At 46.1% G+C, this 25,441-nt stretch overlaps 1 protein-coding gene across 1 annotated transcript in view; it reads right to left on the bottom strand.

Annotated features, from left to right (window-relative positions):
• Positions 1-25,441, bottom strand: part of FOXK1 (forkhead box K1) — a 109,383-nt gene that overhangs the window by 62,502 nt on the left and 21,440 nt on the right. The window contains exon 2 of the mRNA XM_075317862.1: positions 7,285-7,473. Within this exon, the coding sequence (XP_075173977.1) occupies positions 7,285-7,473 (189 nt within the window). The remainder of the gene's footprint in view (positions 1-7,284; positions 7,474-25,441) is intronic.

Genomic DNA, 25,441 nt, shown 5'->3' with positions numbered 1-25,441 from the left:
GCTAAGGGTAACCAAAGCAGCTACTGGCTGCTAGCCCCCGCTGCTTGGTGTTACTTTCACTGGCAATAAAAATGCAGGGAAGCATTTATTTTTTATAAAGGTTTTTCCCTGAAAACGTTTTTAAGAAAATGACGTGGGCTTTGCCATATTTTTGTATGCTAGCCAGGTACAGCAGGCAGCTACGGGCTGCCCCCAACCCCCAGCTGCCTAGTTGTACCTGGCTGGGAACCAAAAATATAGAGAAGCCCTTTTTTTTCATGAATTTCATGAAATAATTTAAAAAAAAAAAAAAATGATGTGGGCTTCGCCAAATTTTTGAGTCCAGCCAGGTACAACTAGGCAGCTGGGGATTGGAATCCACAGTGCAGGGTGCCCAAACTTTCTGGGCCCCCCACTGCGAATTGCAGTCCACAGCTGCCCCAGAAAATGGTGCTTTCATAGAAGCGCCATCTTCAGGCGCTGTATCCAACTCTTCCAGTGGCCCTGGTGGCAGGTGGCACGCTGGGTAATAAGGGGTTAATACCAGCTTTGTTTTACCAGCTGGTATAAAAGCCCGAGATTCTTAATGACCTGGCCATTAAGAATCTCCAACAAAGGGTTTAAAAAAAAGACATCACACAGAGAAAAATACTTTATTAGAAATAAATACACAGACACAGTAGGGACTCCATGTTTATTACTCCCTCTCACCCCTCCACGATGGAGAGATTTCTGTACTGACCATGCCAGGAGAGAGCGAGGAAAAAGAGCGAGCGGGGGGGGAAAGAGAGCGAGCGGGGGGGGGAGAAGAGAGCGAGCGGGGGGGGAAGAAGAGAGCGAGGGGGGGAGAAGAGAGCGAGGGGGGGAGAAGAGAGCGAGGGGGGGAGAAGAGAGCGAGGGGGGGAGAAGAGAGAGAGGGGGGGAGAAGAGAGCGAGGGGGGGAGAAGAGAGCGAGGGGGGGAGAAGAGAGCGAGGGGGGGAGAAGAGAGCGAGGGGGGGAGAAGAGAGAGAGGGGGGGAGAAGAGAGAGAGGGGGGGAAGAGAGAGAGGGGGGAGAAGAGAGAGGGGGGAGAAGAGAGAGAGGGGGGGGAGAAGAGAGAGAGGGGGGGAGAAGAGAGAGAGGGGGGGAGAAGAGAGAGGGGGGGAGAAGAGAGGGAGAGACAGAGGGGGGGAGACAGAGGGGGGGAGAAGAGAGAGAGGGGAGAAGAGAGAGAGGGGTGAGAAGAGAGAGGGGGGAGAAGAGAGGGGGGGGAGAAGAGCGAGAGGGGGGGAGAAGAGAGCGAGGGGGGGAGAAGAGAGCAAGGGGGGGGATAAGAGAGCGAGGGGGGGAGAAGAGAGCGAGGGGGGGAGAAGAGAGCGAGGGGGGGGAGAAGAGAGCGAGGGGGGGGGAGAAGAGAGCGAGGGGGGGGGAGAAGAGAGCGAGGGGGGAGAAGAGAGCGAGGGGGGGAGAAGAGAGCGAGGGGGGGAGAAGAGAGCGAGGGGGGGAGAAGAGAGCGGGGGGGGAGAGAGAGAGGGGGGGAGAGAGAGAGGGGGGGAGAAGAGAGAGATGGGGGAGAAGAGAGCGAGGGGGGGAGAAGAGAGGGGAGGGAGAGAGAGGGGGGGAACAGAGAGGGGGGGCGAAGAGGGGGGGGAGAAGAGAGAGGGGGGGAGAAGAGAGAGGGGGGGAGAAGAGAGAGGGGAGAAGAGAGAGAGGGGGGGAAAGAGAGAAAGAGAGAGAGGGGGGGAGAAGAGAGAGAAAGAGAGAGAGGGGGGGAGAAGAGAGAGAGGGGGGGAGAAGAGAGAGGGGGGGAGAAGGGAGAGAGGGGGGGAGAAGAGAGAGAGGGGGGAGAAGAGTGGGGGGAGAGAAGAGAGTGGGGAAAGAAGAGGGGGGGGCAGAGGTGCTCTGTCACCAACAGTCTCCACTCTGTGACTTGTGGTGCAGGTGACAGAGTGCAGACAGTTGGTCCCATACAGCAGGACAGATGGCAGAGCACAGCGGTGACATGCCTGTCAGTGTCTTGCTGCTGGGAGGAGCAGATGATCACACTGCCCGACACCGGCCGCTCTCCTGACATCGCAGCAGAGCGGGCGGGTGGAGAGTGTGAGCACATACTTACGTGCAGGGGGGGATTCAGCTGAAGAACTCCCCCCTGTACTGCACACTGGCACCCCGCGCCTCACCATCTGCAGGACGCTTAGCCAGCTCCACACTGACATCCTCCGGATCCTCCCCTCGATGCTGAGCTGTGACGTGCGGTAGTCACCGCCCACAGCCCTGTCACTCAATCTGAGTGGTGCCAGCCTCCTGTGACGTACCCGACCAGTTTGAGAGCCCGGAAATGCCGGGACGTCAGAGGATGCTGGCGGCCACAGCTCCAGGGGGTCATGTGACAGGCGCTGAGCGTGCAGCATAGCGCCGCTCAGTGCCAGAAATGGAAATACAAGCCAATGGAGAAAATACCTAGAATTGTAAGTAGAACTTCTACAGAAAATAAAAAAAATGGGTGAACTACCCCTTTAACATGTATCTTGGCCGGTTAATGTTTTTAATTGGAATTTGTTTTTGATTTCAGTAAATATGACCTCTTAAAAGGGGTTGTCCACTACTTGGACAACCCCTTCTCATTCATTATGCTTGGTCACATTAAAATAAAAAGATTATACTCCCCTCCCGTGCTGGTGCCATTCCAGGAGCTCAAAAAAGGCTGTGACGCCAACAGAGCCCTGCAGCCACTCACCGCCGTCTTCTCTCTCCCCACTTTTGAACGTATGAGTAATCAACAGTAAGTGAGAGATGTGGCTGGTCACTCACTTCCTGTTGATTACTTATATGTCCAAAAGTGGGGGGAGAGAGATGCCGGCGCTGATTTTGAGGGGGGCGCGAGTAATATCACGACCTCATGTAAGCCCTGGGAATGTGAGTGCCGGCATGGGAATATAAGTCTGTTTATTTTAATGGTGCCAAATAGAGGGAATGAGAATGGGTTGTCCTAGTAGTGGACAACCCCTTTAATGCTGCAACTTCAACAAATGACCATTTTTAGTTCTTTATAACCTATAACATTTGGAAACTCTGCTGTGCATAATAATTTGAAACTGTGCATTTTGAGTTTTTTTTGGTTTTGAAGAAAAACACTGTTATCATTGGGAGGTCTGTCCAATAAAATGAGATTTATAATCAAGTTGATGAATTGAACATTACACTGACTCATTTGCATCAACCATTTAGGAAAATCAGAGAAAAATAGCGTTTGCATAATAATTTGGAATGCAGTGTAGAGCCAAACAGGAATAGTGTAACTTTTGTAGCAATGCACCTAAAATTAACTATGATTTCCCCATCTACAGGAAAGCTCGGTTGGCAGAGTATTCATCTGTATTGAACGAGGAGAGATAGTAAACCACTGCCAGACTCTTCTGGCAGCAGCTTATCTCCCTGAAAACAAAAGGATCGGCCATTGAAATTCCAAGATGATATTGGAGAAGGGATGGTTGGCTGGCCCCGTTGTAGTCGGTGGGTTAATTTTGTAAATCTTTAAATAATTCTCCTATCAACATCAATAAAGGTGTTATATGTTTTTGGGACATCAAACAGTATCCTTTAGCTGCTCTTTGCTGTCAATGATGAAAAAACTGTCTGTCACCACTCATCTAATGAAAATATTTAACCTCTCTCTAGTATATTTCACTCTTCCTTCAAGCCCGCCAGCATACATCCATTTCTTTAAAAACCATCCTTCGACCAGAACTGTGGTGCTACAGATCTGTCTATAAGCTCCCCTTTATTTCTAAACTCCTGGAATCTTTGGTCCCCTCCTGTCTAATGCGCTATCTCTCAGATAACTCTCTACTAAAACCTTTAGGGTATGTGCGCAGGTTGTGTTCTATTCTGCAGCGTTTAAGTCACTGCATGTGCGTTTCAAAACGCAGCCGAAAAGCTGCGTTTTGAAAGCATCGTGCCATGCTGAATTCTTGCGGAATTCATGCGTCTGGATGCTTGCTCAGCCATAGACAGAGTGGGAAAAACATCCAGAACGCACAAAAGAAGTGACATGTTGCTTTTTAGAATGCAGCGTTTTGGCAGCAGCCGAAACGCTGCGTTCTACAACACAACATGCTGATGGAATTTGCACAATCTTCATAGATTAAGCTGGGAACTCAGGACGCATGTGTTTACGCTGCAGTGCAAAACGCAGCGTAAACGCTTGAAAAAACGCAACGCGCGCACACAGCCTTACTATCCAGTTTCTGCTCCTTACAATCTACTGAAACTGCCCTTACTAAAGTCTCTAATGATAACATATAAATCTAATAATCTCTACTCCCTGCTGATTAGCCTGGATCTCTCTGCAGCATTCAACACTATGGTTCACCAGCTCCTACTCCCTATGCTCTGCCCTATTGGGCTCAATAAAACTGCTATCTCCTGGTGCTCCTCCTACTTCTCTGACTACTCCTTACTGTATTTTTTGCCAGCTCCTCTTTTTCTTAGGCTGGTGTCACACTTGCATATGACTTGTGCGAGGATCGTATTGAAGTGCTTGGAACGGCTGGTGGCTCTCCTTCCAGCGTATAACCTTACCTCTGCAAAAACTCTTACTGTTGTTCTTATTCTTTCTCGTCTGGACTATTACAACTCTCTACTAAATCGGTCTCCCTCTTACTAAACTCTCCCCTCTCTAATCCATCCTGCAGCAGCCAGGATCATATTCCTCTCCAGCCGCTACACCGATGCCTCTACCCTGTGCCAGTCATTGTACTGGTTGAACAATCCACTACGGAGTCCAATATAAATTTAACAACCTCACCCACAAAGCTCTCCACAGTTCTGCACCATCTTACATCTCTGCCTATCACCATACCCCGTGCCCTCCATTCCACTAATGACCTAAGGCTAACATCTGCAATAATCCAAAATTCCTACTCCCGGATCCAAGACTTCTCACGAGCTACGCCAATTTTCCTGAATGCACTCCCCAGGACAATTTGATTAATTTGCAATACCCACATTTTTAAGCGTGCCCTAAACAGCATTTCTTTAGAGTAGCTTATTGCCTCACCTCACATATGTAACTATTCAAGCTTTAATCTTATAATATTTTTTCCAAATCTGGTTCATTGTGTCATCTGTTTACACACCCACGATGCACTTAAGGCCCAGTCACACTAAACAACTTACCAGCGATCCCAACAACAATCCAACCTGATAGGGATCGCTGGTAAGTTGCTAGGAGGTCGCTGGTGAGATGTCACACTGCGACGCTCCAGCGATCCCACCAGCAACCTGACCTGGCAGGGAGCGCTGGAGCGTGGCTACACGAGTTGCTGGTGAGCTCACCAGCAACCAGCGCCGCGTGGAAGCGATGCTGTGCTTGGTAACTAAGGTAAATATCGGGTAACCAACCCGATATTTACCTTGGTTACCAGCGCACACCGCTTAGCGCTGGCTCCCTGCTCTCCTAGCTACAGTACACATGGGGTTAATTACCCGATGTGTACTCTGCTACATGTGCAGAGAGCAGGGAGCCGGCACTGACACCTGAGAGCGGAGGACGCTGGTAACGAAGGTAAATATCGGGTAACCAAGGTAAGGGCTTCTTGGTTACCCGATGTTTACATTGGTTACCAGCGTCCGCAGAAGCCGGCTCCTGCTGCCTGCACATTTGATTGTTGCTCTGTCGCTGTCACACACAGCGATGTGTGCTTCACAGAGGGAGAGCAACAACTAAAAAATGGCCCAGGACATTCAGCAACAACCAACGACCTCACAGCAGGGGCCGGGTTGTTGCTGGATGTCACACTAAGCAACATCGCTAGCAACATCGCTGTTTAGTCACAAAAGTTGTTAGTTAGCAGAGATGTTGCTAGCGATGTTGTTTAGTGTGACTAGGCCTTTAAGGCCCCGTCACCCACAACGAGATCGCTAACGAGATTGCTGCCGAGTCACAGTTTCCGTGACGCAGCAACAATCTCGCCAGTGATCTCGTTATGTGTGACACCTACCAGCGATCAGGCCCCTGCTGTGATATCGCTAGTCGTTGCCGAATGGTCAGGACCATTTTCTTCAAAGGTGATGTCCTGCTGGGCAGGACGTATTGCTGTGTTTGACACTGTGTGACAGGGTTCCAATGACCGCCGAGATCGTTATACAGGTCGCTATTGCGACCTGTATCGTTACTGCATCGCTGGTAAGGTCTGACTGTGTGACATCTCACCAGCGACCTCCCAGCGATTTATCAGTGATCCTTATGTTATATCGTTGTCGGGATCGCTGGTAAAGGTACAGTCACACTAAGCGACACTCCAGTGATCCCACCAGCGATCTGACCTGCCAGGGATCGCTGGAGCGTCGCTACATGGTCGCTGGTGAGCTGTCAAACAGGCAGATCTCACCAGCGACCAGTGACCAGCCTCCAGCGACGCGTGGAAGCGATGCTGCGCTTGGTAACTAAGGTAAATATCAGGTAAGCAAGCGCTTGGTTATCCGATATTGACCTTGGTTACCAGCGCATACCGCTTAGCGTTGGCTCACTGCACTCATAGCCAGAGTACACATCGGGTTAATAAGCAAACCGCTTTGCTTATTTACCTGATGTGTACTCTGGCTACGAGTGCAGGGAGCCGGCACCGACAGCCTGAGAGCGTCGGACACTAGTAACCAAGGTAAATATCGGGTAACCAAGCAAAGCGCTTCGCTTGGCTACCCGATATTTACCTTGGTTACAGCTTACCGCAGGCTGTCAGAAGCCGGCTCCTGCTCACTGCACATTTAGTTGTTGCTCTGTCGCTGTCACACACAGCGATGTGTGCTTCACAGCGGGAGAGCAACAACTAAAAAATGGCCCAGGACATTCAGCAACAATCAGCGACCTCACAGCAGGGGCCAGGTTGTTGTTGGATGTCACACACAGCAACATCGCTAGCAACATCGCTGCTACGTCACAAAAACCGTGACTCAGCAGCGATGTTGCTAGCGATGTTGCTTAGTGAGACGTGGCCTTAAGTCGTTCTGTGTGACTGGGCCTTTAATAGCTCTTTTTCTGTTCATGTACACATATTGGCTGGTGACCAATTCATGCAGCGCTATTTGTAAACGCTATTTATTATATGGATGGCTGGACCATACAATACAAGCACTTTACCATTTACCTTTCATATCTTCCCTATTTTCTACTAGATTGTAAGCTTGCGAGCTCCTCACTCCTCTTGATATCTGTTGAATTATACATGTACTCTGTACTGTCTTCCCTCTGAATTGTAAAGTGCTGTGAAATATGTTGGTGCTATAGAAAAATATTAATAATTTTTTTTATAACAAGAGTCTCACCTGATGGTTCCGGTCGGTGAGGGTAAGGGACTGGCAAAGCTTCTCAGATCCGGTTCTGGTATGTGGATTTTCAGAGGTGAAATGTGGCGATATATTGGTGATGGTGGCATGGGAGGTTTCACCTCCTTTTCTTGATAGAGAATACTAAATTTTATCTTTATGACAGTGCTGGGGAATCGGAATGTGCACCTGTAAGAAACAGTGTCACGTAAGTCTAATGCAGGGTAACACAAGATTAGTACCAGCTCACATGTGGATGTACTGTGTGCACTCACTACTGGAAGCCACAACTATACATGTGCAAGAAGACACCACCACCTACTGCAACATTGCTCTAGATTTGATAAAAAATGTCGGCTGACCTAAGTACCGTACTTTTGCTGATTTCACATAACTGAAAGGTGCCGATTCCAGATATGAAGTAAAGAATAAACGCACAATGTCAAATTTTTTGACAAATGAGAAATGTTTGATTAAAGATTTAAGAGGAATAATAAGGAAATTCTGAAGAAGCAATAACACGTAATATATTAGTCTGATGCAAAAAACAAGTTATTGTCTAACCAAGTGAGCAATAGAAGTGTAAAGTTCAATTGTTAAGGAGAAATGTTCTCTTTTCGGATGCTCTGAAATAATTCTGATCAGGGTTGTGACGCTGTAAACACCAGCAGTAGTCTACCATCATATCCCCGAAATGCCGAGATCAATAGAGATTGCAGCATTAAGAAGGCTGGGAAATGGAGTGCGCTCCGTCTCCCACCCGATTGTGACCGCCGTGACGTGATCACGAGGGCTCAATAGTTGCCATAAGAACCCGAGGTCGCCATGATGACCTCTGGGTCAGCCATGTATGGCAAGCCTGTTAAACCGTGCCAGAACGACCTCCGGGTCAGCCATGTACAGCAAGCCTGTTAGATCATGCCAAGAGTGTGTTCTAACAGCCTTCTGTCAGTGTAGCACTGACAGATATAATGTATTGCAAAACAGCAATCAGTAATAAAAGTTAAAGGGAATCTGTCACCACATTTGACCTATCTAAACTATTAATATGGGCACATTGGTTATAAATGCTGAAAAAAAGCCACACCTCTCTGCCTCATATCAGATGCCTTGTTGTGGATAAATCCTCATCACTTTATGTATATGAGCTCTTCCAGGCTATGGGGTGGATGCTGCCTGGAAGATAACTCCGCCTCCAGAGTCTATTTAACTAAAAGGGACGTTACCAGTATGATGTGTGATGGCTGCTCTCTGATCTCACTGCAGAGCTGTGTGTGAATATAAGGGCACGGTTCCACCTGCGCATAGCTTCCAATGCGAGAGCATCAGAAGTGATATGCTAATGACCCTCTTCTGTGAGCAGACTATAAGAGGGTAAACCTGGCTCAACCGTGTATAAGTGGTGCTCTGAAGTAAAACAGTAGCAGAATAAGATAACTTCGGCACTCAAAGGTAATGGAGATTCAAAGACAAAAAGATTTGTGTATTTGTTTTAGGCCTAAAACACACTTCCGCAAAAAAAACCGTACGTGTCTTACGGTCCGTTTTTCGGGTCCGTGTTCCGTTTGTTTGGGGCGTTTCTCCGGTACGTATGGCATCCGTGCGATGGCGTATGCGAGCCGTGTGTACGTGTAAAATGTCCGTGTTTGTGTGTAAAATGCCCGTGTATGTGTACGTGGAATGTCCGTGTGTGTGCTGCACAATGTCGTTGATACATGTCGGCTGACAGAGTTGCGCGATGAGAATGAACTCTGGTAACCTTCACCCGACTTCATTGTCATGCCGCGGCTCTGTCTGTGTGCCGCGTACTGATTAGCGGTCACCTGTGAAGGATTCACCAGTGACCGCTAATCCCCCGAGTGACTGAAGTTAGCAGCCCTCTCTCATACTTACCGCTCCCCGATCACCAGCGCGGCGAGGAACAGCTGTGCAGAGAATATCCAGCAACAATTACTTTGAAAATGCCAGCCACTCATTAATCAATCTCGTATTCCCTGCTTTCCCCACCCACCGGCGCCTATGATTGGTTGCAGTCAGACACGCTACCCACGCTGAGTGACAGCAGTCTCACTGCACACAATCACAGCAGCCGGTGGGCGTATCAATACTGTGCAGTAAAATAAATAAATAAATGAATAAATAATTAAAAAAACCCGCGTGCGGTCCCCCCCCATTTTAATACCAGCCAGATAAAGCCATACGGCTGAAGGCTGGTATTCTCAGGATGGGGAGCCCCACGTTATGGGGCGCCCCCCAGCCTAACAATATCAGTCAGCAGCCGCCCAGAATTGCCACATACATTAGATGCGACAGTTCTGGGACTGTACCCGGCTCTTCCAGATTTACCCTGGTGCGTTGGCAAATCGGGGTAATAAGGAGTTATTGGCAGCCCATAGCTGCCAATAAGTCCTAGATTAATATGTCAGGCGTCTCCCCAAGATACCTTCCATGATTAATCGGTAAATTACAGTAAATAAACACACACACCCGTAAAAAAACTTTATGAGAAATAAAAAACACAAACATATACCCTGGTTCACCACTTTAATAAGCCCGAAAAAGCCCTCCATGTCCGGCGTACTCCAGGATGGTCCAGCGTCGCTTCCAGCTCTGCTGCATGGAGGTGACCGGAGCTGCAGAAGACACCGCCGCTCCTGTCACCTCCATGCAGCTAATAAAGGCAATAGCGCGATCAGCTGAGCTGTCACTGAGGTTACTCGCGGCCAACGCTGAATACAGCTGATCGCGCTATTGCCTTCATTAGCTGCGTGGAGGTGACAGGAGCGGCGGTGTCTTCTGCAGCTCCGGTCACCTCCATGCAGCAGAGCTGGAAGCGACGCTGGACCATCCTGGAGTACGCAGGACATGGAGGGCTTTTTCGGGCTTATTAAAGTGGTGAACCAGGGTATATGGTTGTGTTTTTTATTTCTAATAAAGGATTTTTTCGTGTGTGTGTGTGTATATTTACTGTAATTTACCGATTAATCATGGAAGGAATCTCGGGGAGATGCCTGACATGTTTAATCTAGGACTTATTGGCAGCTATGGGCTGCCAATAACTCCTTATTACCCCGATTTGCCAACGCACCAGGGTAAATCGGGAAGAGCCGGGTACAGTCCCAGAACTGTCGCATCTAATGTATGCGACAATTCTGGGCGGCTGCTGACTGATATTGTTAGGCTGGGGGGCTCTCCATAGCGTGGGGCTCCCCATCCTGAGAATACCAGCCTTCAGCCGTATGGCTTTATCTGGCTGGTATTAAAATTGGGGGGGGACCGCACGCCGTTTTTTTAATTATTTATTTATTTATTTTACTGCACAGTATAGACACACCCACCGGCTGCTGTGATTGGGTGCAGTGAGACAGCTGTCACTCAGCGTGGGGGGCGTGTCTGACTGCAACCAATCATAGGCGCCGGTGGGTGGGGAAAGCAGGGAATACGAGATTGTTTAATGAGCGGCCGGCATTTTCAAAGTAATTGTTGCCGCACATTCTCTGCACAGCTGTTCCTCGCCGCGCTGCTGATCGGGGAGCGGTATGAGCCGGGGGAAGAAAAAAAACGAGCGCCAATGTAAGTATGACTGAGAACAGCAGAAAAAAAGATAAGTATACTGACTTTAATTAAAAAAAAAAAATATATAAGATCGCTAGTGTAAAAACGCACACGCATGAAACGTGCTTAACACGGACATACTCCGTGTGCGGTACGTGCCTGCGGGTCCGTGCCTGCGTGCTGCCGGCCAAAAACGGACATGTTGTCCGTGTAGAAAAGCGCACACACGTACTTACCTCACGGACACAAGTTCCGTGTGATTTTACGTGTGTGTGCCATCTACCATTGATTAACATGGGTCTCCATGTGTACGTGTCTCCGGTACGTGCAAATACGTACCGGACACGTACAAATTACACGGATGTGTGTTGCGGGTCTTATTGTGAGAATTTTTTTTTTAAATTAACTTTCCTATATGTAACCAACGTTTTGGCCTTTACAAATGGCCTTAATCACGCTGATAGGAATCTATCAGAAAAACTTAATATTCAGTGTTTTTCTAGACAAGAGTTGCTGGAAATATGTATCACAATTTCTTCAAAAACTGGCATATATGTAGATATACAGGTGTGTCCACCAGATTAAATGTCACTGGAGTATGAGCTATTTTGCACCCACAATCAATTGTATCGCGGTTCCCCCAGACATCAGATGAGTCACTGCAGCCATGACTCCTGGCACCATAATCCTTTTATAGCTGGACCAGGCACAATTCAACAGTGGGACTTTATCCTCACAAGGGATACAGCAGCACGCTTTTCAGGCTTTAAGGCTATGTGCGCACTAGTGCGTTTTACCCGCGGATTTGCTGCGGAAATTTCTTGAGAAATGTCTGGAATCTTTGTGCAGACATTTCCCAGCAAATCCTATGTGAAAAAAAAATAGCTGTGCGCACACTGCGGATTTTTCTCAAGAAATTTCCTTGAGAAAATGAGCATGTCCATTATTTTTCCGCAGGTACCTGCGGAATACCCCCGGAATTTCACTCCATTCACTGTAATGTAATCGCGAAATTCCGGGGGTATACCGCAGGTAGCAAATGATGTGCGGTATACCCCCCGGTATAGCCGCGATTTACCTGCGGTAATGCTCATCACTGCCTGCGGTTTTGCAGGAAGCGATGTCATTATGCCAGGAAGAGGAAGCGGAGCAGAGTAAACACACATGTCACACTGCCTGGACGCCGCACAGAAGCACTTCCGTGTGACCTCCAGGTGCCCGTGCAGTCTGTGTCCCGCTCCGGCCCCGCCCTGCAGCGTGTCAGTGTGTGCCCGCAGTGTCAGCAGCTTGTCACGCTGCAGCGCAGGCAGACACTGACACAGGCAGACACTGACACTGCACTGCAGGGTGTCACTGTTTGCCCGCAGTGTCAGCAGCCTGTCACGCGGCAGCGCAGGCAGACACCGACACCCTGCAGTGCTGGCAGCCGCGGGGATGCTGAGCGCTGCTGTCAGGAGGTGAGATCATTACCTGCTGTGACGATCTCCTGCCTCCTGACGTCACCGCGGTCACTGCTGTCTATGCCCGTCTTGCGAGCGGCCCGAGACTGTCACTAGCGGTGACGTCACGGGCTCTCGCGATACTTCTGACAACGCGGCGGGCATAGAAGTCAGTGACAGAGCTGACGTCAGCAGTACAGGAGATGATCACAGCAGGTAATGATCTCATCTATCCTCCTGATGGCAGCGCTCGGCATCCCATGCAGTGACCTTGGCTATTGATGTTAGCTCAGGTCACTGCATTGCTCTCCCAGCCAATGGGGAACATTCTGTTCTTCATTGACTGGGACAGCGACTATGGTATGGATCGCCGTGGGAACCCCCCCCCCCCCCCCTTATTGGATTACGCCGGACGTGGAATTGATTGTTCTTTTCAATAAATTGGTGAAAGAGGGAATGTTTTGGGGAGTGTTTTTTCAATCTAAAACTTTTTTGGTGATATTTTTTATTTCTTACTGACTGGGTTGGTGATGTCGGGTATCTGATAGACGCCTGACCTCACAAACCCCAGGGCTTAATGCCAGGTGACATTACACATCTGGCATCAACCCCATATATTACCTCGTCTGCCAACGCACCAGGGCAACGGGATGAGTTGGGGCGAATCGCCAGGATTGCCACGTCTAATGGATGCGCCACTTCTGGGGCGGCAGCGGCCTGCTATTTTTAGGCTGGGGAGTGTCCAATAACAGTGGACCTCCCTAGTCTGAGAATACCAGACCACAGCTGTCCGCTTTACCTTGGCTGGTGATGCAATTTGGGGGGGACCCCACGTTTTTTGTTTTAAATTATTTATTTAATGTAAAATAACAGCATGGGGTGCCCTCTGTTTTGAATTACCAGCCAAGGTGAAGCGGCCAGCTGTGGTTTGCAGGCTTCAGCTGTGTGCTTTACCCTAGCTGGCTACAAAAGATGGGGGGACCTCACGTCACTGCTGTCTATGCCTGTCTCGCGGGCGGCCCGAGACTGTCACTAGCAGTGACGTCACGGGCTCTCGCGATACTGCATAGAACGCAGCGGGCATAGCAGTCAGTGACAGCGCTGACGTCTGCAGTGCAGGAGATTGTTTACTGCAGGTAATGATCTCATCTAACCTCCTAACGGCAGCGCTCGGCATCCCCTGCAGTGACCTGGGCTGACCTATTGATGTTAGCTCAGGTCACTGCACGGCTCTCCCAGCCAATGGGGAGCATTTTGTTCTTCATTGACTGGGAGTCTCATTGACTATGGTATAGATCGCCGTGCGACCCCCTTATTGGATTACGCCGGACCCGGATTTGATTGTTCTTGTCAATAAATTGGTGAAAGAGGGAATGTGGGGAGTGTTTTTTCAAATAAAACTTTTTTTGTTGTCTATTTGTTATTTCTTACTGACTGGGTTGGTAATGTCGGGTATCTGATAGACACGTGACATCACTAACCCCAGGGCTTGATGCCAGGTGACATTACTCATCTAGCATCAACCCCATATATTACCCCATTTGCCACCGCACCAGGGCAATGGGATGAGTTGGGGCAAAGCGCCAGGATTGGCACATCCAATGGATGCGCCACTTCTGGGGCAGCTGTAGCCTGCTATTTTTAGGCTGGGGAGTGTCCAATAACGGTGGACCTCCCTAGTCTGAGAATACCAGACCACAGCTGTCGGCTTTACCTTGGCTGGTGATGCAATTTGGGGGGGACCCCACGTTTTTTGTTTTAAATTATTTAATTTTAAATAACAGCGTGGGTTGCCCTCTGTTTTGGATTACCAGCCAAGGTGAAGCTGCCAGCTGTGGTCTGCAGGCTGCAGCCGTCTGCTTTACCCTAGCTGGCTACAAAAAAATAGGGGGGACCTCACGTGTTTTTTTTTTTTAATATTTATTTTATGGCTAAATACAAGGCTAAGCACCCTTTACTGCCACATGAAAGTCACTAAATGGTGCCAGGTTAGAAAATGCAGGGGGGTGGGACATTATAGAAGTCTTTCTCATCTATCTATCTATTCATCTATCCATCTTTCCCTCTATCCATTATCTGTCTATCGATTATCTATATTATTTATTGCAAAACCGCAGGGACCAACCTGCGGTAAATCCACGGCAAATCCGCGGCAAATCCGCATGCGTTTTTCCTGGAGGTGCGGAAATCTTCAACTCCCAGAAGTTTCTCAAGAAATTTTCTTGAGAAAAATCACTTTTCTAGTGCGCACATAGCCTAATGCTCACATCTCTCATTATATAGGATTCAACTGATGATTGTGAGCGCAAAATAGCTCATACTCCAGTGACATTTAATCTGGTGGACACACCTGTATATCTACATATATGCCAGTTTTTGAAGAAATTGTGATACATATTTCCAACAACTCTTGTCTAGAAAAACACTGAATATTAAGTTGCTTTTCTGATAGAGTCCTATCACCATGATTAAAGGGAACCTGTCATCAGAAATTTAGCTATAAAGCTAAAAGTTTCCCCCTCTGCAGCTCCTGGGCTGCATTCTAGGAAGCTTCCTATAGTTTTTGTGGCCCCTTTTATTCCAAAATAAATACTTTACAAACTTGTACCTTTTCGTATGCAAATTTCTTAAATCTTCCATGGGGGCGGGCTGCCTGATGTACGTTGCTGTCCTGCTGCCGATTTACGCCGCCCCCGAACGCTGAATTTCAAACCTCAGGACGCCGCCCCTGGGCGCCCGTGGTCCCGCGCATGCGCTGTGCTACTGTAGCGGTGCCGTGCACTGTGTGCACGTGTGACCGCTAGTGACACTTTGCGCGGGCACGAGGTTATGGGCGGCGCTGTGAGTGTCATCAGCAAATGCCGCCCATAACATCGTGACCGCACTTTCCCCTCTTCCTCCAGCGTTCTGCGCAAGCGCTCGCTGGCCAGATGATCGGACGTCACCTCCTTCCCATCCTGCTCAGCAGCAGGAAATAGATGGGAGGAGCGGACGGAGCAGTCGGTGCCCGCGCAAAAGCGTCACCAGCGGTCACACGTGCACGCAGTGCACGGCACCGCTACAGTAGCACAGCGCATGCGCGGGACCACGGGCGCCCAGGGGCGGCGTCCTGAGGTTTGAAATTCAGCGTTCGGGGGCGGCGTAAATCGGCAGGAGGACAGCAACATACATCAGGCAGCCCGCCCTCATGGAAGATTTAAGAAATTTGCATACAAAAAAGGTACAAGTTTGTAAAGTATTTATTTTGGAATAAAAGGGGCCACAAAAACTATAGGAAGCTTCCTAGAATGCAGCCCAGGAGCTGCAGAGGGGGGAACTTTTAGGTTTATAGCTAAATTTCTGATGACAGGTTCCCTTTAAGGCTATTTGTAAAGGCCAAAACGTTGGAAACATATAGGAAAGTTATTTTAAAAAAAAACATTTTCTCACAATAAAACAAATACACAAATCTTTTTGTCTTTGAATCTCCATTACCTTTGAGTGCCGAAGTTATCTTATTATATCCTCTTCTGTGAGCGTCAGCCGAGGGTCATGCGTCTGTGATGCGATCTTGTGATCGTATCACAGATGCAGAGAAGAGGGAGGGAACACGTTCTCCTCATCTCCTCCCCGGCCTGTCTCTGCATACATCACATTGCAGTGCGATGTTTCACAGCTCCCCTAGACTTGTATGGCGGTGCATGAGCCGAGACTCGCTGCCAAATATAGCATGCTGCGATACATTTTCCAGGCCGATATGGCATGAGAAATCAATCGCAGAAGGACACTGCCCCATAGTTTTGCATTGGTGAGAGTGTAATCCGATGTGCAAGTGGAACTGTACACTGTCACTTATGCAGGCTCCTCTCACCATCAGCACCAAAACAGTAGTATCAGTGTACTCAGGAGAAATGGCACAACAAATTGTATGCTGCACATTCTCCTGTAACCCTTGTGGAATTGCAAAATTTGGGTCTAAAATATTTTTGGGGAAAAATATGATTTTTTATTTTCTTGGCTAGGTGTTATAAAATTCTGTGAAGCACCTGGGGGTTAAATTGTCATAATATTCAGACCTTGATAGTTTATAACTGCTCATAAAACAGTCTTCCTCTTAGTTCTTCAAATTGTATATTCAAAGTTTCTTTTTGCTTAGTCAGCATATTTAAATAATATAATTTACAAAAAAAACGATAAAAATTATAATATATATATATATATATATATATATATATATATATATATATATATATATATAGTCAGGGCCAGAAATATTTGGACAGTGACACAAGTTTTGTTATTTTAGCTGTTTACAAAAACATGTTCAGAAATACGATTATATATATAATATGGGCTGAAAGTGCTCACTCCCAGCTGCAATATGAGAGTTTTCACATCCAAATCGGAGAAAGGGTTTAAGAATCATAGCTCTGTAATGCATAGCCTCCTCTTTTTCAAGGGACCAAAAGTAATTGGACAAGGGACTCTAAGGGCTGCAATTAACTCTGAAGGTGTCTCCCTCGTTAACCTGTAATCAATGAAGTAGTTAAAAGGTCTGGGGTTGATTACAGGTGTGTGGTTTTGCATTTGGAAGCTGTTGCTGTGACCAGACAACATGCGGTCTAAGGAACTCTCAATTGAGGTGAAGCAGAACATCCTGAGGCTGAAAAAAAAGAAAAAATCCATCAGAGAGATAGCAGACATGCTTGGAGTAGCAAAATCAACAGTCGGGTACATTCTGAGAAAAAAGGAATTGACTGGTGAGCTTGGGAACTCAAAAAGGCCTGGGCGTCCACGGATGACAACAGTGGTGGATGATCGCCGCATACTTTCTTTGGTGAAGAAGAACCCGTTCACAACATCAACTGAAGTCCAGAACACTCTCAGTGAAGTAGGTGTATCTGTCTCTAAGTCAACAGTAAAGAGAAGACTCCATGAAAGTAAATACAAAGGGTTCACATCTAGATGCAAACCATTCATCAATTCCAAAAATAGACAGGCCAGAGTTAAATTTGCTGAAAAACACCTCATGAAGCCAGCTCAGTTCTGGAAAAGTATTCTATGGACAGATGAGACAAAGATCAACCTGTACCAGAATGATGGGAAGAAAAAAGTTTGGAGAAGAAAGGGAACGGCACATGATCCAAGGCACACCACATCCTCTGTAAAACATGGTGGAGGCAACGTGATGGCATGGGCATGCATGGCTTTCAATGGCACTGGGTCATTTGTGTTTATTGATGACATAACAGCAGACAAGAGTAGCCGGATGAATTCTGAAGTGTACCGGGATATACTTTCAGCCCAGATTCAGCCAAATGCCGCAAAGTTGATCGGACGGCGCTTCATAGTACAAATGGACAATGACCCCAAGCATACAGCCAAAGCTACCCAGGAGTTCATGAGTGCAAAAAAGTGGAACATTCTGCAATGGCCAAGTCAATCACCAGATCTTAACCCAATTGAGCATGCATTTCACTTGCTCAAATCCAGACTTAAGATGGAAAGACCCACAAACAAGCAAGACCTGAAGGCTGCGGCTGTAAAGGCCTGGCAAAGCATTAAGAAGGAGGAAACCCAGCGTTTGGTGATGTCCATGGGTTCCAGACTTAAGGCAGTGATTGCCTCCAAAGGATTCGCAACAAAATATTGAAAATAAAAATATTTTGTTTGGGTTTGGTTTATTTGTCCAATTACTTTTGACCTCCTAAAATGTGGAGTGTTTGTAAAGAAATGTGTACAATTCCTACAATTTCTATCAGATATTTTTGTTCAAACCTTCAAATTAAACGTTACAATCTGCACTTGAATTCTGTTGTAGAGGTTTCATTTCAAATCCAATGTGGTGGCATGCAGAGCCCAACTCGCGAAAATTGTGTCACTGTCCAAATATTTCTGGACCTAACTGTATATTATATATTATATATATATATATATATATATATATATATATATATATATATATATATATATATATATATATATATATATATATATATATATAAGAAAGAAAAAAGGACCAGTCGCACACTGTGAAAAACCAAAATAAATTCTACCTAAAAAATATTAATGGAGGTATTTAGAATATTTTGGTTTTTCACAGTGTGCGACTGTTCCTTTTATTTTCATATATTTCACATCACGTACAGATATACGCACCTGTCCACATTTGTGAAGGTGCTGCCAGTCCAGTGTGAAATCCGGTAAGTACCAGTGTGGGAGTCCCTGTTTCATTCGGTTTGCTTTTTTTTCTCTACATTTTATATTATATATATATATATATATATATATATATATATATATATATATATATATATATATATATATATATATATATATATATATATATATATATATATATATATATATTATATATATACACACACACACACACACATATACATATATACAATACAGACCAAAAGTTTGGACACACCTTCTCATTCAAAGAGTTTTCTTTATTTTCAGGACTCTGGAAATTGTAGATTCCCATTGAAGGCATCAAAAGCATGAATTAAAACATGTGGAATGAAATACTTAAAAAAGTGTGAAACAACTGAAAATATGTCTTATATTCTAGGTTCTTCAAAGTAGCCACCATTTGCTTTGATTACTGCTTTGCACACTCTTGGCATTCTCTTGATGAGCTTCAAGAGGTAGTCACCGGAAATGGTTTTCCAACAGTCTTGAAGGAGTTCCCAGAGATGCTTAGCACTTGTTAGCCCTTTTGCCTTCATTCTGCGGTCCAGCTCATCCCAAACCATCTCGATTGGGTTCAGGTCTGGTGACTGTGGAGACCAGGTCATCTGGCGTAGCACCCCATCACTCTCCTTCTTAGTCAAATAGCCCTTACACAGCCTGTAGGTGTGTTTGGGGTCATTGTCCTGTTGAAAAATAAATGATGCTCCAACTTAACGCAAACCGGATGGAATAGCACGCCGCTGCAAGATGCTGTGGTAGCCATGCTGGTTCTGTATGCCTTCAATTTTGAATAAATCCCCAACAGTGTCACCAGCACAGCACCCCCACACCATCACACCTCCTCCTCCATGCTTCACGGTGGGAACCAGCCATGTAGAGTCCATCCGTTCAACTTTTCTACAAAGACACGGTGGTTGGATCCAAAGATCTCAAATTTGGACTCATCAGACTAAAGCACAGATTTCCACTAGTCTAATGTCCATTCCTTGTGTTCTTTAGCCCAAACAAGTCTCTTCTGCTTGTTGCCTGTCCTTAGCAGTGGTTTCCAGGCAGCTATTTTACCATGAAGGCCTGCTGCACAAAGTCTCCTCTTAACAGTTGTTCTAGAGATGAGAAGGGGTGTCCAAACTTTTGGTCTGTACTGTAATATATTTTTTTTTATTACTTATTACTGGAAGAGTTCCTTAGTATACAGCATGTTGCAGGAAAAACACGGACTTAACTGGAGGCAGGGGATGTGATTTTTGGATTCAGAGCATAAAGATCATATGTTATCCTGTAGTCAGCAAAATTGATATGTAGAGTAACGTTATCATAAACACATACACCTAAAATATATGAATCGATGCATTACAGATTCTAGCAACACATACAGTTCAAACCAGAAGTTTACATACACTATCTAAAAAGACACATCTGCAGGTTTTTCTCACTAACATGAAATCAGAGTAAACTTTTCCCATTTTAGGTCAATTAGGAACCAAGTCAACATTATTTATATTTACCAAATGCCAGAATAATGAGAGAGAATGTTTTAAGGCATTTTTATTACTTTCTACAGAGTCAAAAGTTTACATACACAAAGTACTATGCCTTTAAACAATATGGTACAGCCCATATGATGATGTCAAGTCTTTGAAAGCTTTTGATAGGTTTATTGGCAACATCTGAGTTAATTAGAGACACACCTGTGGATGTACTTTAATGCACACATAGAACACACTGCTTCTTTATAAAGCTGTCGTGGGATATGTAAGGACAGGGGCCCCTAGAGTGGCCCTCAGACTTCAGACCCAGGGCTGTCCCTTATCTTGGAGCCAGGTCCGAGCCCCCAGAGTGACCCTAACTCCTGTCCGAGCCCTGATCTTACTACCCCTCTCCCACTCCCTTGGGGTGGCCTGGAATACACAATGACAAGACCACACAAAACGACACGGACAAAAGGACAATAGAAACTCGTATACACAGCACTCAAAACACACAGGAGATGCAATATGTGTGACGGGGAGTATCGAAAAAGGGAAGAAAGTAACACACAACTGGGGAACACTCACACCACTCAAAAGCGCAAAACACAGATCACCATTAACAGGATAACCACTAAGACCGGGATCGCTGGAGCTTATGCTGAAGCTATCATCGGCACATACTGGAAGGAAGCCGTGCTTTAAATAGGGAGGAGACAGCTGCAAGTGGCAATTAGCAACCTGAGCTCTTACGTCCTGCTCACAAGTCTGCAGGCAATAAATCCTGCAGAGCAGAAGATCAGTAAGTAAACCTGAACCAGTCGACGCCCGGCTCTGGCTGAACAATCCAGAAGCCTCAGGTTACTTGCCAGACACTGTGGTGTGAACAGTGTCTGAAGACTCCATGCCAGCAGATGTGTGCAGAGCCAAACATCGCATGATAGAAGCATCATGGGAAAGTCTAAGAAATCAGCCAATATCTCAGGAAAAGAATTGTGGACTTGCACAAGTCTAGTTTATCCTTGGGTACAATTTCCAGATACTTGAAGGTGCTTCGTTCATCTGTACAAACAATTATACGCAAGTAAAAACAAGATGGGAATGTGCAGCCATCATACCTCTCAGTAAGGAGAAGGGTTCTGTGTACCAGAGATGAATGTGCTTTGATCAGACGTGTATATCAAACCAAAAACAAAAGAACTTGGGAAGATGCTGGCGGAAGCTGGTAAGATTGTGCCATTATCCACAATGAACTGAGTACTGTATCAACATGGGTTGAAAGGCCACTCTGCCAGGAAGAAGACATTACGCCAAAAGAAACATAGAAAAGCCAGATTAATGTTTGCAAATGCACACAGGAACAAAGACCTTCATTTCTGGAAACATGTCCTGTGGTCTGACAAAACTAAAATTGCACTATTTGGCCATAATCACCATTGTTACTTTTGGAGGAAAATAGGACAAGTTTTGAAGCCTAAGAACACCATCCAAACTGTGAAACACAGGGGTGGCAGCGTCATGTTGTGGGGTTCTTTTGCTGCAGGAGGGACTGGTGCACTTCACAAAATAGATGGCATCATGAGGAAAGAAAATTATGTGGCAATACTGAAGCAACATCTCAAGACGTCAGCCAGGAATTTAAAGCTTGGGCGGAAATGGGTCTTCCAAATGGACAATGACCCAAAGCATACTGCGAGACTGATTATAAAGTGGCTTAAGGATAACAAAGTCAATGTTTTGGAGTGGCCATCACAAAACCCTGATCTCAATTCTATTGAAACTTTATGGGCAAAGCTAAAAAGGCCGATGTGAGCAAGCCGACCTACAAACATGACTCAGTTACACCAGTTCTGTGAGGAGGAATGGGCCCAAAATTCCTACCAACTATTGTGAGACGCTTGTGGTCAATTGTGATATTACTAATTGACCTAAAACGGGAAAGGTTTATTCTGATTTCATGTCAGATAGTGAGAAAAACATGCAGATGTGTCTTTTTAGATTAGTCTGCTTTCAACTGTATGGTTCAGCAGGTTATCAACAGGGACTTAATGAGAAGAAATCATTAAACAACATGAGCGCAGTGGACGATAGGGAAACACAACCTATTTTCAGTGCAGATTCAGCCCTGTTATCTCGTACTGCATGTGCCAGAACGACATATGCTCCGGCATTGTCTTTGGTAGTCATATATACACAGAAAGAATTATCTACCAAAGAGAGTTTTTGTTTCTATTTATCTGCTTTCTATCATGGCCAAATTTTTGTGTTTGCACTTTTGTTTTTTCCTCTCCTTTTCCATTTTCCATCAACATAGCCATAGGCTGTTTTTAAACAAGAGGAGCTGCAGCTTGGAATAACACCATTCATTTTACCATATAAAGTATTGAAAAATAGGAAAAAATTACAAGTGAGGTGAAATGGTGAAAATAACTATTTTGGCCCGGTCTTTGTTTTGTCAGCGATCAGTGTGTGGTAAAAAAGACCTGGCAAGATGATTCTTCAGGTTAGTATGATAAGTGAAAAACCTGCGTGGTTTTATATTTTTGCAAATACCCAAGTACAATGGGAAAACATCGATACATGGAGATTGGGGGCCAGTGGGCACCTCAACTGGTAAGCTACCCTAACTGACAGCAGAAGTTACCTGGCTAAACAGCAGCGATCAGAGTTCGCTTCAGCAGAGATTATCAGCTAGTGCTGGCGGTTTATACATTTTTCACGTCCTCACCAGAGTCCGCTCCTGCCACTTCTGTTTCGGTCACCAGGCACTGCCGTATTCCCACCATGGACTGTACTGGTAATAGGAGAGGAGTCAGTGCCAGTGGCTCTGGTGGGCGCAGCGAAGTTACCACCATTCAGCTACAGCCAATGGGAAGACACTACACCCTTCTAATCCCCCCTCTTGTCTGCTGCTCACTGCTAGAGATAGTTTTGTATTCCTGCTAGTGTCTGGTTCCTGTTCTGATCTCTGCCTGCTCATTGACTACTCTCCTGCCTGTCGTTTTTGTACTTCACCGCCATCTCCGGTTTTGACTTCTGCCTGATTTCCTGACTACGCTCCTGCCGGCTGATTTTGTCCCTTTTGTGCCTCCTGGTTTGGACCCTGCCTGACGACCACTCTTTCCTGGATTACAGCCTTCCATAGGCAGCGATCTCCTGGACCTTGTGTAGTTCCACATCCCTGTATAGGTGTTAAAAGCTTTCAGGGTTCTTGAGTTCTTGCCGACTTAGGGGCTAGTCCTAGTCTGTCTGTGACAGTCATCCTGAGTCTGTGGTCAAGGGCAGACGTTGCAACATTCCGCTCTATACACCCATGCCTAACATGCTCCATACATTAATGGCGCATGTATAGAGGGGGTTAATGAGGTTTTAAAGGGGTATTTTTATCGCAGAAAATGATAGCGTATTCATCGAACATCTTGAGAACCGGCCAGGTCTTCTGTACTGTAGATGTACTGGTGTACACCTACTATTCCAGGAGAATTTCTTCTCTAATTGATGTAAAATATATAAGATTGGTGAAGCTTATTTAGTATAAGGATGAAAACATGTAATGATCATATACTGTTGACTTCATAGCGCAAGAAGATAAATGTTTATTTAACAATGTTGATCGAACATTTCTTTTAATGAAAGCTGAGTGGACAATAGTGTCCCGATCCCAGTCCGACCGCGCCGCTCACCACCCTTCGCTCCAACCCCTGGGGTCCCAGCTCCCCGCTGAGCCCGCTCTCATGCTACCCCGTCGATACCTTTTCCCCGTCGGCCCCACACCGCTCACTCACTGCAGCAACCTGCGCCCCAGCGTCCTGCCTCTCCTGTGGTCTCGGCTCTGACTTCCGGTTTGCGTCTCTCACACATGCACACTAGGGGGCGCGCGCGTGCACTCTCCTTGACTTAAAGGGCCAGTACAGCTGTCCGGAACATCACTAATAAGTAACCTTGGATATTTAAGACTTGCTACTCCCCATGGCCAGTGCTTGTTCAACGTGTCCCTGTAGTTTGTCTATATGTACTAGTTGTTCAGGTCCCTCTATGCCTGTGCTTGGTGTAACTCTATCTCTGCTTACAGATCCTGAGTACTGTTCTGAGCCCACAGTCCAGCCTGATCCCGTTAACCTGCACCAGCCTCCGCCTCCGGACCTCAGCCTGATCCCGTTAACCTGCACTAGTCTCCGCTCCTTGACTTTAGCCTAATCCCTGTGACCTGCACCAGTCTCAGTTCTGGACGTCTGCCTGATCCAGTTAACCTGTCCCTGATCCAGATCGGATCCTGCATCCAGTGACTCTTGCTGATCCCGGCTTCCGTGCATCTAGGCCCTCTGCGGTTAAGCCCGACAGTCCCTGTATAGGGATTCACTTGAGGCGGCGTCGCAGGGGAGTCCGGTGCATGGTCCAGTGGGTATACTCCCAGGACTACCCTTACAAATAGCTACATTGGAGTGCTACCAAAAACAAAACAAGTAGAAGATAGCCCTACACCACTGGGTTTACCTTGCGGGGGTCTCACAGGTGAGTGGAATAGGACCAGGGCTCCAAAAACAAAAGTGCAAAGTGCCACACCAAGAAAAAAAAGGAAACTGAAGTAGCCTATCACAAGATAAGGAGGTCAAAAAACCAACCCTCTGACCTAGAAGGTTCCTCAAAGGTCGGGTGAATAATGATCTTTGACAACTAAGGGCTGTATAATCCTTTTTGAAATTATTTCTAGGGCTCTTGCTCACACGAGCCACGATTCTCTCATGTGAAAGAATCGGATCGATCATGGTACTGTTATTTGGCTGATAACAGTTTGAGACAATTGTCAATTTACTCTGATCAGATTTTCTCAAGAGAATCGTATTACAGGTGCGGAGTAGTTGGAATTTTCTGTGTCTGCGTAAATTGAACTGCACTCTGATGTCATCAGTGCAATCTGATGTTTTCCACGCATCTATAGGCTTGAATGGGTCCCATTTACGCTGCCAATCGCAGCATGATAAAAAAACTGCAAGTGAGTACTGCCCTATAGTAGAACATTGGTCTGAGGGCTACTTGATATAACATCGGATAGCCCTTATCCAGGTTATATGCTCGTGTAAGAGCAACCTTCAAAATTATAATTTTTCTTTAGTCCAGCCCTAGCTCATAAAATGCTAATGTGAGTAACAGGCAAGAAAACTTAGCAAAAAATGTTTTACAACCCCTGTAGTATATAGTTTACAGTAAGTACACTAGCCTCATCAGGTCTAGGAGATATATTTAATATTGCATGCAGTATGTATTATGAAATCTAATGAAGGATCCGCTTGAGGATGTGCAATTTCCCAATTAAATATAGGTAAAATGTAAAAAAATCAGAAACAGATAAATGCTTGGGGATTTGTAAGTCCTCCGTATGTCTTAATATCAACGGTAATTATTTTTACCATATGCTAGTGGTTGTTTTAAAATTAGTTCAAATGTATTTTCAATGTGTATTCTCACTGTGAATCCTCTTTCAAAAATATGCCATATGTCAACCCATCCTTAAAGGGG

This window comes from Anomaloglossus baeobatrachus, chromosome 7 (genome assembly GCF_048569485.1).
Source record: "Anomaloglossus baeobatrachus isolate aAnoBae1 chromosome 7, aAnoBae1.hap1, whole genome shotgun sequence".
NCBI classification, from domain to species: Eukaryota; Metazoa; Chordata; class Amphibia; order Anura; family Aromobatidae; genus Anomaloglossus; species Anomaloglossus baeobatrachus.
This window is presented reverse-complemented; position numbering and strand designations above follow the sequence as displayed.